Here is a 13,451-nt window from a genome sequence, read left to right as displayed (position 1 = left end):
GTTTGGATGCAGCTGGAGAAGGGTATGTGGAGCCCCAAGGGCCAGATAAGCGATGCCTGGAGGGCCGCATTCAACCCTTGCGGTCTACCCAGCCCGGGTTTGCAAGACGCAGAAAACATTTGTGCAGGTTTGAGTTGAAGCCTACCTTTGTGCCGGATCAGGTAGTGACCCAGAACAATGAGGAGGATAAGGAGCAGGAAGACAATGACAGCCACTATTCCCCCAATGATGGCGTGGTACGTGCTCCCACTGTGGGTCATGGGGCTTGCATCTATCCAGAGGGAAAGCAGAAAAGGGAAAGGAGAAAAAGTTGGCTGAGAAAAAGTTAGCTGAGAAGCGGCCAAGAAAATCCACACGTCTCACTGACTGGCTTTTCCTTCCAAGCACCCAAACCAGAGCAGTCGAGGCAGAAGCGGACGAGGGATGAGGCTAGGAGGAAGAAAGAAAGCAGAATATACAGAGGGGAAGATGAAATACTCCCCATGCTGGCCACAGTGAAATTCCCTGTCCTCCATACCTTCATTACAGTGGTACCTCGGGTTAAGAACTTAATTCGTTCTGGAGGTCTGCTCTTAACCTGAAACTGTTCTTAATCTGAAGCACCACTTTAGCTAATGGGGCCTCCTGCTGCCGCCACGCTGCCAGAGCACGATTTCTGTTCTCATCCTGAAGCAAAGTTCTTAACCTGAGGTAATATTTCTGAGTTAGCGGAGTCTGTAACCTGAAGTGTATGTAACTTGAAGCGTATGTAACCCGAGGTACCACTGTACATAGTTTCTGTCTGATGTTGAAGACACACTTCTTTACTCTAACACAGGGGTCAGCAACCTTTTTCAGCTGTGGGCCGGTCCACCATCCCTCAGACCATGTGGAAGGGCCGGACGATATATTTTTTTTTTGGGGGGGGGGAATGAATGAATTCCTATGCCCCACAAATAACCCAGAGATGCATTTTAAATAAAATGACACATTCTACTCATGTAAAAACACGCTGATTCCCAGACAGTCTGTGGGCCGGATTGAGAAGGCGATTGGGTTGCATCCGGCCCACGGGCCTTAGTTTGCCTACCCCTGCTCTAACACCAGAGATAGAGGATTGCATCCAGTAACTTTTGTGGGGGTTAAAAAATAAGACACCAATGCAATGTAATCAGTATCAGTGTGGTGTAGTGGTTTAGAGCACAGGACTAGGACTTGGGAGAGAAGGGTTCGAATCTCCACTCAGCCATGAACGTCACATATAACCTTGAAGCTTTTGAATGGTTTTGGTTTGACGTTCCTAATGTTTTCTCTCTTATGTAGCATTACCATGTTGAAGGGCAACTGAAAGCTGTAGCTGAATAATAGGCCACACATAGCAATAGGTCTCTGTTTTCTTTCAAGTACATGAAAACAGGAGGCTCTGCCAAAACGCCTTTTTTGTGGTGGACTTGTACTTAAAGAATGTGAGGTCTGGAGAGCGGCAACACGAGAAGGGGCCTTTTCTGTAGTGGCTCCCCATTTCTGGAATTCTCTCCCCTGGGAGGCTCACCGGGCACCTCCATTATATATTTTTAGGTGCTAGGTGAAAATATTCCTCTTCAACGAGGCCTTTGGCTGATTAATATCCCACAGCCTTTTAAATGTGTCTATGGGAGCAGGGGAGTATTGTTTTGTTGTTTTTGCTTTAATTCTTTATCTTGTATTTTATTCTGTGAAGTGCCCTGAGATCTTGTGACGAAGGGTCGTATACAAATTTAATATTTATATACAAATATACAACCAACAATAGTTTGTGATATTTCTGTAGCATGCAGCATATAAATCCCCTAAAACAATTCTGATTAAAAAAATGATGTGTGATATTTCTGTAGTAGCCAGTAGTATATAAATTGCCTAAATAAAATAGTAGTAGTAACAATGATAAATAAGTAAATAACTATGACTATTTCTGCAGCAGCCGAGCATCCTGCAGGAGAGAGCAATAAAGTGACCCAAGTGTTAGCAAAGCCATTCTTATTCCTGAATCTGGAAAACCAGGCATGCAAGATATGGATGCAAGATAGGCCAGGCCATGGACCCAAATATAAGACAGCTAAATCCTCGGCTGAGATGCCTCAGCAGGTGGCTCCCTGGTGGCTCCCCCCCCCCCCGCTCCTGCCAATCAAGTGCCCATCCAGAACCCATGGGGGATTATTTGGGAATGAAGATGCTCACTCAACACAGCAGCCTGAGTGAAGGGGTTAAGTGGTTGCTATGGCGACATAATCGGTGGACCTTTAAAGGTGGAGGAGTAGCTGTGGGGTGAGCAGACGAGGTGCCGGCAAGGCAGAGAAAGTACATTTGGCTCCAGCATATGGGGGCCAGCACGGTATGGTGCTTCCATGTGTTCAAAGCACTTTGCACGTGCTATCCCAGAATCATAGAATTGCAGAGAGTTGGAAGGGACCTCGAATGTCATCTAGCTCAACTCCCTGCAATGTGGAAATCATACCATCTTCCTTACAGCAAGGTGGGTCGGCATTATGATCCCCGCCCATAACGCAGATGGGGAGACTGAGTCCAAAGGGCTACAAGCTTGCCTTAAGCTACCACGGCAGGATTTGAACCAGGGACTTCCTGATTCTTAGCGCAGCCATTTAGCCACCATGCTACACCAGGGCTGGGGCTGCTAAGAAGTCTGCAATCAGTTCAGAGTCTGATAGTGCAGGAATCGTTTAGGGAGAAAAATCACACACACACACACACACACACACACACACACACACACACACACTTCAGAGAGCACTTGATTGATGCGTCCTCGGGAGCACAACCGCCTTTGGCCTCCTTCCTGATGCCACACTCTCAAGCGGTTATTGTCGCATGCAGCGAAATTGGTCGAGGCACTAAACACACATGCCAGATGCGCAAATCCCTTTGCTCCAAAAAAGAAAAAGTCTTGTCTCATATTCCCCCCATCAATACTGCATTTCAAGAGACTTTTTATGTATCCCACCTTCCTCCGAGGAATCAGGCTTTCCTGCCTTTTAAGCAAGCTGACAAACAGATTCAACTGTTGCGGTTTTGTTATTTTATTAGGTACTTTTGCATGGTTCCAGATTAATTTTTAATGGCCGTTGCATTGTTTCCGATGAATTTTTCATGAAGCTTATTTCGAGATTATATAATGTCAAATCATATGTGTATGTGTGTACACACACACACACACACGAGACGCAACACACCCATGCTTTATTTTTATCTTATCATGGTATGCTCTATTCATATGGTGTGCACAAGATAAGGCAGAAAGGGAATTGAGATTAACATTTTCGTTTGATTCCCTTCGAATTCAACATGTTGGCAATTACTGTGGTATTTTCTTTTCAAAATATGTAGAAGTAGTTGTTAGACCTCAAGAATACTCGTGCTCCATGCTTGCATTAATGCTGCATAATACTTCTCCCCACTCCCAGTATCCCCCTCTCTCCCTCTCTCTAATTTTGCCTTCTGTAAATGTTTCATTTTCTTAGTTCAGTAAAAAATATATGGACCCCCTGACACATAGGCAGTGTTAGAAACTCAGATATACAAGCTAGGCTCACTTGGTAGAGCATGAGGCTCTTAATCTCAAGGTCGTGGGTTCAAGCCCCATGTTGGGCAAAAGGTTCCTGCATTGCAGGGGGCTGGACTAGATGACCCTCATGGTCCCAACCCTACAATTCTATGATTTAACGCTGTTTCCCATTCTAGGCTGAGAAGAAAAGAGTATTATTACAAAAATATAAGAAGAGCCTCCTGAGACCATGAGACCTGTTCCCACCCTGGCCAGCAATCCTGGGAAACACAAAGAATGCAGTCCTCCGACCAGCAGAGGGTGCCGTGAAACAATGCTCACCATGAACATTCAGGTTGTATATTGCCGTGGAGATGCCCATAATGCTTGAGGCATAGCAGATGTAGGTCCCGCTGTCGCTTTTGTTCAAACTGTCGAAGACGAGGATGTTGTCTTGGGCCTCGGCTAGGGGCGCCTGAGCCCCCTGCTTCTCCCACTTGTATTCCTGAGGGCTGTGAGGGAGGGAAGAGAGTTGGTGAGAGTCAGCAGAGCTTGAGGTCAGAGGGATTGCACATCGCCCTTCAATGATCTGGAGGCCCCGGTCTATTGGGGGATACAAAGCTGTTCTAGGCACACGGTGAAACAGCAAGGCCTCGTCTTCTTGCCTTGGTCTGGCTGGGACCAACTGGTGCCCAGCAGTGGAGGCGGGTCCATTCGGGCAGAGGGGACACTGCCCCACCAACCACAGTTTGCTCTCCACCTGTCTGCTTTCCAGCTTCCAACCAATCAGGAGATGGTGCAGCCTGCCAGGTTCCTCCTCCTCCTCAGTTTCCAGGTTGCTCTTGAAAAACTCAGCAGGGAGGAAGAGGATGGAGACAAAACAGTCTAGTTGGTGCTGCCTGCCATTGGCTCTGGCTCCACCAATCCCAATGGGCTCCAGAAAAGGACCTTTTTGGAAATAGTGTGGGGTGCCCCTTTGAAACAGCCTCACTAGGTATCCTCATTTTGTTCTTCTCAGTGCCATCTTAGGCATCTTGAGATAATTTAAACATTGCTGGTGTTTTCAGCTCTCCCTGGTGGCTTCCGTTCAGTTATCTAGTTTTGTGCTGGGGTCGTTTTTCAAGATTATTTTTTTTTAAGAGCTTCTAGTTTGCCTTTTAGTAATTTTTTGAATCATCAAAAAGATCAAAAGGACATTGTTAATGGGGTGCTATACACAGGATAAGACCATTTAGAGAGCAAGTGTGGTGCAAAAGCTGGAGTGGCCCCGGGAGACCAGGGTTTGAATCCCCTACTCAGCCATGGAGCTCACTGGGTGAGCCTGGGCCACTTACTGCTTCTTGGCCTAATCTGCCTCACAGGGTTGTTGTGGGGATTAAAAGAGGAGAGAGAGAGAACCATGGATGCCACTTTGAGCTCCTCAAACAAAAAGGTGGGGTATTAAATTCCATAAATAAAGAAATACATTTAAGTGATTGTTTAATGACCAGTGAGCAGAGTGCATTTGACCCTGATCTGAAACCACCTAGGAGGTAGGCAGGAATAACATGAGCAAGTGAAGAGCAGTGGGACTGGTATGACTGAGAGGTCAACAGTAGATGAAGCCATAGCCAAGGAGAGGCGGAGCCAACTCATCCTAGTTTTGCCCCTATAATCCTTTCCCCTTGCCGAGTCATACTATCCAACATTTGTCTGATGAACATAGGGATGTTCTATTCAACAATAATTATAATTATACCCCACCCACCTGACTGGGTTGCTCCAGCCACTCTGGGTGGTTTCCAACATATATGAAAACAATAAGACATTAAACAAACCTCCCTATACAGGGTTGCCTTCAAATGCCTTCTAAAGGTTGTATAGTTACTTATCTCCTTGGCTCCTTGGTTGCATACCCGCCAACTTTTCTCTGATGAAAATAGGGACATCCTAAGGAGAAGTGGGACATTCTGGGATCAAGTCAGAAGCTTCTGTAAATCCGGGACTGTCCCTGGAAAACAGGGACACTTGGAGGGTCTGTGGAGTTCTAGAAAAGCAGACTAAGGAGGAGGAAGCTGGCTGGCAAAGCCACTCCCTGGACTGGCTTGAGTCAACAGGCAGGCAGGTGGGGGCTGGCTCAGAGCAGACTGAGGTTGGTGGGGCATTGGCACACAGGCCCCGATGGACCACTGCACGCAAGGTTCTTTGCCGTTTACGCATCAGAGGAGAGAAGGAGACTAACATTGGGTTGCCTCGTCCATCGCAGCGCAGCCTCAGATTTTGTCCTTCTCGTGGGCTGTCGGGATACGATTTGATTTCAGCTGTTGGCTTGTCTGGGGAGAGAGACAGAGGAAGAAAGAAGGGAAACTGCTGTCATTGTCACAACCAGATCCACCTTTGACCTTTGACTCGGTGGCGGAGCCTCTGCTTTGCATGCAGAAGGTCCCAGGTTCAATCCCCAGGTAGGGCTCTTGTCTGTAATCCTGGAGAACTGCTACCGACACAAGATTTACCCACTGTGGAAGAATGGCAGATGAAAGTGATGGACTATATGACACTGGCCGAGATGACAGGCAGAATCCGTGACCAACGAAAAGAGACGGTGGAAGAAGAGTGGAAAAAATTTAAAAGTTATCTTAAGGACTACTATAATCTTAATGAATGCTAAAATGTTATGGTTTCCAGAAGCAAAAGGGTACAGGGATACAAGGTTAGACTATAAAAGAGGACTAAGATGATAAAGATTGGAAAGTTACAATTGGAAGTTGCTAGTTGAATTTTGGACATTGGGATGCAGAGAGGGGGGGTATGGGGAAGTCTAAGAAAAGAGGTTTATGAAAAGATGTGTGAAACTATACGTGTATGTTTGTCATTTTTAGTGTTTGTCTGTTTTTCTCAAAAATTTTGTAAAACCAATAAAAATTTTATAAAAAAAAAAAAAAAAAAAAGAGAACTGCTACCAGTCATTGTAGATCAGGGATGGGGAACCTGTGGCCCTCCAGATGTTATGGGATCCCCCCAGCAACCATCATAGAATCACAGAGTTGTAGAGTTGGAAGGGAACAGTCGTCTATCTTATTATATGGCAGCTTCCCTTGTTCCTAGGGGATGACTGCCATTACCACTTCCAAATCCATAGCTCAGCCTTTACCAACCGGTTGCCCTCTAATTTTTACCATATTGGTCTGAATATAGGCTGCATTTCCGCCCCCAAATCTGGTGCAACCAACTGGTTGTGCTTTCCTAGACAGAGAAGACATATAGTGCAGACAATATTTGAGGGCGGCTTATATCCAGACCAAAACGGTATTTATTTATCTGTTTAGGTGAACAATATTGTGAAAACGGGGAGTTTTCACAATAAAACCTAGATTAAAAACACACACATAAAGTACTGTAGTGCACAACCCAGTCTCTGAGTGATGAGATACTTTGTGGGTTCCTCAGCTTGCTTACCTAGGGTTCAGTTCCTTGGAATGATAGTCAACAGAGATGGTGTTGCTTTTTTGCTACAAGGTTCTATTAACACATATATACAACCTGGGCATAGAATGGAGGGACTCACAACATTAACACTCCAACAGAGCTTTCTTCCCCATTAGGGTTCCAGGGAAGCCCCAAGTCACAGCTCTTGGGTCTAGTACAGAGCATGGCGGTATCTCTGTGTCTCCAGCTTCCAGCATCAGCCCAGCTCTTACATACAACTTTCTCATAAACAGCTCCCCCTTGGCCTGTGCTCTCCATCCTAGGATGCTGCAGCATCCAGCCAGGTGAGCTGAGAAAAGAACCACCCATTTGTCTCTATGGCAACAGAGCAACCACTTTGGATATGGTAAATATCCAAATATTCTGGCCAGCCAAAGCCATTACTTTAACAAAGGAACTGGTTTGGCTGGTTCATCACACTCTTCTGCTATCACTGGATTCAGGATCACAGCATCATCCATACTGACCACAATTACATTAAAAAAAAACACGCTACTGTTCTTAACATGCACAACAGAACAGCTCCCAATTCACCAAAGACCAACTGAGGAAATACATGGACGACCATGAAGGAAGGGTTTTTAGAGAGAGAGAAAAGTGTTTTGATTAATACTCTAAATAGAAGAGAGCCGTTGCCTCAATGGCATGACAGTCTTTCCGGCATATGGAGCAGCAAGATAATAAGGACAGAACAGATAACTAGAGCATGAGAGATGAGATTTCAGAAGAAGATGAATATCTGAGGAGCAAAAGGCCCAAGGAGAAGAAGGCGTTTAAAGCAGAAGCAGAGATGATGAGCTAGCAAGGGCCTAAATCCACGAAGAAACTCAAAAACACAAATAAAAGCTTAGTCAGATCCACTAATAGAGAGGACCATAGTGACCCATGAATCAACATATTTCTGAGGGAAACAATAAACGTATTCATTTACATATATATTATGTAGCTCTGTAACCTTAATTGTATTTTATTGCTATTGTTTTCCTCTGCTTTTTTAATTTTTTTTTTTGTATGTAGTCTTTTTCTTTTCCCCTTTCCTTTCCTTTTCCTATTTACTGGTAACTCACTGTAATACTTTCAATAAAATATGAAAATAACAACAACAACAACAACAACAACAGAGAGGAGGGCCCTCGTGATGCTCCGCAGGCCACACTCCCTCCCCAGCCGCACCCCTCTCTCCAGGCACAACCCTGGCTGGAACGCTTCCTTGCACTCTTGTTTGTCTAGAAGGAAGACAGAGAGGTGTGTTTGTGTAGAAACTAGCCTAGTGTACAAAGGTGACACTTACACTAACTGCTCTGCTTAGTTTCCCCTCTGGCCCCGCCCACCACTGGCATGTGACCCCTTGAAGGATGCCTAGAGGGGAATGTAGCCCTCCCTGCCCCTGCACGAACAGGAGCTGCAAAAGTCAATTAAATATATATATATATATATATATATATATATATATATATATATGCAGGTTTTGGTGTCCTCGGGTGTCTACGAAATATATATTTCGTAGACATATACGAAAGCAAATATATATATATTTGCTTTCGTAGATTTTCACGGGTACAGGAATGCAGGTTTTGGTGTCTTCGGGTGTCTTCCCGTGTAAGAGTTGGGGTGTCTAGGCGACGTTTCGACGAGGTCTCACTCGTCATCTTCAGGCTGGTGCTTTCGGCTTCTTGTTATTGGAACAGAGCAGGATCTCAGTGTTTGAGTTCCTATAAATACTGTTGAGGGGGTGTGGTGTATAGCCTCCAACGTTCTGGGCAGAGAGGAAGTTCCCAGGTTAGTGTGCCTTTTCTTCTTTTGTTCCTTAATTACTTGAGGGATATCTTGAGTGATTTCTTGAGTGATATTCTGAGTACCACTTAGGTGGGTCATTAAGTGTGGATTAGTTGCTAAAGCTTTCGTGTCTTGACCTCTTGAGCTTGTGAAGAGTTTTTCTGAGAAGATGGCTGTACTGCACTTAGTTGTGCTCTGGCTTGGCTTCGTGTATAGGGGCGAGCTGTGGTTTTGTGCCCTGTGCCAGCCAGATCTGTGTAGGGATTGCAGGGGGGTGCAGCATCTGGAGGTGCCACTATGGTTTGGCTACTGGATGGTGTCTGTAATTTATCTGTGGAGAGGGTCTGGGTTTGGGTCTGGTGTGGTTGATTGGTGATGGCGTTCTGTGTGCCTCTGGTTCTGGTGTCGGTTTTTGTGGGGAGGGCTAATTTCCAGATGTCTGGCAGGCGGGACGTGTCGTCACGCTTGTTCATGTTGTGAGGGTGTTTCTCTATCTCGATGGCTTCCATGATTATTCTCTTGTGGTGATGTTCCATGTTAAAGAGCAATTTGGAATCTGCAAAATTAATTTCGTGTCCTGTTTCTTTCATGTGTTGGAAAAGAGAGGAAGTTTTTTCTTCTTTTTTGACAGCATTCTTGTGTTCTGCGATACGTGCATTTATTCGTCTGTTTGTTTGTCCAATGTACGTGGCTGGGCAGACTTTGCAGGGTATTTCATAGACCCCTTGGTTTTCCAACTGGATTTTATCTTTGGGGTTTCTGAGGATATTGGCTATTTTTTGGTTGGTGCAAAAGGCTGTTTTGATATTGTGTTTATGGAGGATTTTGCTAATTTTATCTGTAGTGCCCTTGATATAAGGAAGGAGGGCCATGCCATTGTTTTCTTCTGTGTCTTGGTTTTTGGGGGGTGTTTCTTTTTGGATTAGCTTCGTAACCCTGTTTTGCTGGTATCCATTGGCGATTAACACATTTGAGAGATTCTGTAACTCAGTTGTCAAGTGGTCTTTGTCAGCCAGGCGTTTGGTTCTGGAGATGAGAGTCTTGGCTACGGAGTTTATTTGTGCAGGGTGGTGGTGTGATTGTGCATGTAAGTAGCGGTTGGTGTGTGTTTTTTTCCGGTAGATAGTGTGTCCTAGGGAACCATCAGGTTTTTTGTAGATTAGGACGTCAAGGAAGGGAAGTTGGTTGTTGGCTTCTATTTCCATAGTGAATTGTATTTTGGGGTGTAGGCTGTTGAGATGTGTGAGGAAGCTATCTAGTTTTTCTTTCCCGTGTGGCCAAATTACAAAGGTGTCGTCAACATATCTGAGCCAAAGTTTGGGTTTGTGTTCTGACTTGTCTAAAGCATTGGTTTCAAAGTGTTCCATGTACAAATTTGCGATGACCGGTGAGAGGGGAGATCCCATAGGTGCTCCTTCTATCTGTTTGTATCTTTGTCCATTGTGGATGAAGTACGTGTTGGTTAGGCAGTGGTTGGTCAGGTCCAGGATGTATTCGGGGGGATTGTATTTGTTTTGAATGGCTGTCAAGGCTTCATTAATGGGCACTTGTGTGAAGAGAGATACAACATCGAAGCTCACAAGTAGGTCATCGGGATGTAGGTTTTGCTTCTTTATTGTTTCTATGAACTGGAAGGAGTTAGTAACGTGTGAAGCGATGGATTCTGCATAGGGCTGAAGTTGCTTAGCGAGAAATTTAGCGAGATTTTGTAGAGGTGAGCCTATGGAGCTGACTATTGGTCTGAGTGGTGTTCTTTCTTTGTGTATCTTGGGGAGACCGTAGAGTTTGGGGCATCTGGATGATTTTTCTCTGGGGATGATTCTTAGCTGGATTTCTTCACTGATAGGAGAGGCTTTTATTTTGGATTTGGTGGTTTTTTCCAGATAGGTGGTGGGATCTGTTTTTATAGGTTGGTAGGTAGGGTCTTGGAGTAGATTTGATAGTTTTGCTTGGTAGTCCGATGTGTTCATCACAACAGTGGCATTACCTTTGTCTGCTGGGAGAATGATTATGTTGTTGTCTTTCCTCAGGTTGGTGAGTGCTTTCTGTTCTTCTTTGTGTAAATTGCTTCTGGGTGGTTTGCTGGAGCAGAGGATGTTGGTGACTTCAAGTCTGATTTTATTGGCTTCATCTGGGTTGATTTTGGTTAGGCTAGCTTCGACTCCGCATATGATGTTTTCCGTGGGGATGCGTCTCGGGGCGACTGCAAAGTTGAAACCTTTGGAGAGTACTTTGGTTTCAGTTGAGGTGAGGATATGTTATGTACTGTTTGTTTCATGGGTTGTTGTGGAGGGTGGCTGGGCTTCTGGCGTTTCTCTAGTTTGTGGAGTTTGTTGGTGTGTCTGTCTGTCTTATGTGAGGTCTCAGTTTCAGCTCTCCAGACGGCTAGTTGTTTGCATTTGTCCCAGAGTGCAGGGTGGATTTTGTTACAGAGTTTGAGGTGAAGAGTGAGCAGATCTTTGTTGGTTTGGTTTAGTAGGTATCTTTTCTTATGTATTTCGTTTCTGATTAGGGATAGTTCAGTTCGTTTCAGGATCCTTTCGGTAGCTGGGGTTTTAGAGTGGAATTTAAGTTGGAAGCATGTGGGAATTAAGTTGTTGTCTCGGCAGTTGCGTAGGAACAAGAGATCACATAAGATGGTGGCTCTTCGGATTTCTAGTTTCTCGTAGGTTCTTGTCAGCTGGAAGGTTTCCTCCCCGTAGAGGTGAGATATTTGCTTTCGTAGATTTTCACGGGTACAGGAATGCAGGTTTTGGTGTCTTCGGGTGTCTTCCCGTGTAAGAGTTGGGGTGTCTAGGCGACGTTTCGACGAGGTCTCACTCGTCATCTTCAGGCTGGTGCTTTCGGCTTCTTGTTACTGGAACAGAGCAGGATCTCAGTGTTTGAGTTCCTATAAATACTGTTGAGGGGGTGTGGTGTATAGCCTCCAACGTTCTGGGCAGAGAGGAAGTTCCCAGGTTAGTGTGCCTTTTCTTCTTTTGTTCCTTAATTACTTGAGGGATATCTTGAGTGATTTCTTGAGTGATATTCTGAGTACCACTTAGGTGGGTCATTAAGTGTGGATTAGTTGCTAAAGCTTTCGTGTCTTGACCTCTTGAGCTTGTGAAGAGTTTTTCTGAGAAGATGGCTGTACTGCACTTAGTTGTGCTCTGGCTTGGCTTCGTGTATAGGGGCGAGCTGTGGTTTTGTGCCCTGTGCCAGCCAGATCTGTGTAGGGATTGCAGGGGGGTGCAGCATCCGGAGGTGCCACTATGGTTTGGCTACTGGATGGTGTCTGTAATTTATCTGTGGAGAGGGTCTGGGTTTGGGTCTGGTGTGGTTGATTGGTGATGGCGTTCTGTGTGCCTCTGGTTCTGGTGTCGGTTTTTGTGGGGAGGGCTAATTTCCAGATGTCTGGCAGGCGGGACGTGTCGTCACGCTTGTTCATGTTGTGAGGGTGTTTCTCTATCTCGATGGCTTCCATGATTATTCTCTTGTGGTGATGTTCCATGTTAAAGAGCAATTTGGAATCTGCAAAATTAATTTCGTGTCCTGTTTCTTTCATGTGTTGGAAAAGAGAGGAAGTTTTTTCTTCTTTTTTGACAGCATTCTTGTGTTCTGCGATACGTGCATTTATTCGTCTGTTTGTTTGTCCAATGTACGTGGCTGGGCAGACTTTGCAGGGTATTTCATAGACCCCTTGGTTTTCCAACTGGATTTTATCCTCAGAAACCCCAAAGATAAAATCCAGTTGGAAAACCAAGGGGTCTATGAAATACCCTGCAAAGTCTGCCCAGCCACGTACATTGGACAAACAAACAGACGAATAAATGCACGTATCGCAGAACACAAGAATGCTGTCAAAAAAGAAGAAAAAACTTCCTCTCTTTTCCAACACATGAAAGAAACAGGACACGAAATTAATTTTGCAGATTCCAAATTGCTCTTTAACATGGAACATCACCACAAGAGAATAATCATGGAAGCCATCGAGATAGAGAAACACCCTCACAACATGAACAAGCGTGACGACACGTCCCGCCTGCCAGACATCTGGAAATTAGCCCTCCCCACAAAAACCGACACCAGAACCAGAGGCACACAGAACGCCATCACCAATCAACCACACCAGACCCAAACCCAGACCCTCTCCACAGATAAATTACAGACACCATCCAGTAGCCAAACCATAGTGGCACCTCCGGATGCTGCACCCCCCTGCAATCCCTACACAGATCTGGCTGGCACAGGGCACAAAACCACAGCTCGCCCCTATACACGAAGCCAAGCCAGAGCACAACTAAGTGCAGTACAGCCATCTTCTCAGAAAAACTCTTCACAAGCTCAAGAGGTCAAGACACGAAAGCTTTAGCAACTAATCCACACTTAATGACCCACCTAAGTGGTACTCAGAATATCACTCAAGAAATCACTCAAGATATCCCTCAAGTAATTAAGGAACAAAAGAAGAAAAGGCACACTAACCTGGGAACTTCCTCTCTGCCCAGAACGTTGGAGGCTATACACCACACCCCCTCAACAGTATTTATAGGAACTCAAACACTGAGATCCTGCTCTGTTCCAGTAACAAGAAGCCGAAAGCACCAGCCTGAAGATGACGAGTGAGACCTCGTCGAAACGTCGCCTAGACACCCCAACTCTTACACGGGAAGACACCCGAAGACACCAAAACCTGCATATATATATATATATA

The 13,451-nt window shown here is 45.2% G+C and overlaps 1 protein-coding gene across 4 annotated transcripts in view; it reads right to left on the bottom strand.

Annotated features, from left to right (window-relative positions):
* The window catches only part of CADM3 (cell adhesion molecule 3), a 107,944-nt gene that overhangs the window by 20,389 nt on the left and 74,104 nt on the right, over positions 1 to 13,451 (bottom strand). For 2 of the 4 annotated variants that reach the window (XM_083477826.1, XM_083477825.1), the window contains exons 6-8: positions 5,739 to 5,829; positions 3,860 to 4,029; positions 146 to 271 (exon numbers count right to left, since the gene is read on the bottom strand). In XM_083477826.1, the coding sequence (XP_083333952.1) occupies positions 146 to 271; positions 3,860 to 4,029; positions 5,739 to 5,829 (387 nt within the window). The remainder of the gene's footprint in view (positions 1 to 145; positions 272 to 3,859; positions 4,030 to 5,738; positions 5,830 to 13,451) is intronic. The other 2 variants (XM_083477828.1, XM_083477827.1) reach the window with 1 other exon arrangement.

The sequence above is a fragment of the Podarcis liolepis genome, assembly GCF_965112155.1.
Source record: "Podarcis liolepis genome assembly, chromosome: 15".
In the NCBI taxonomy this organism is placed as follows: Eukaryota; Metazoa; Chordata; class Lepidosauria; order Squamata; family Lacertidae; genus Podarcis; species Podarcis liolepis.
This window is presented reverse-complemented; position numbering and strand designations above follow the sequence as displayed.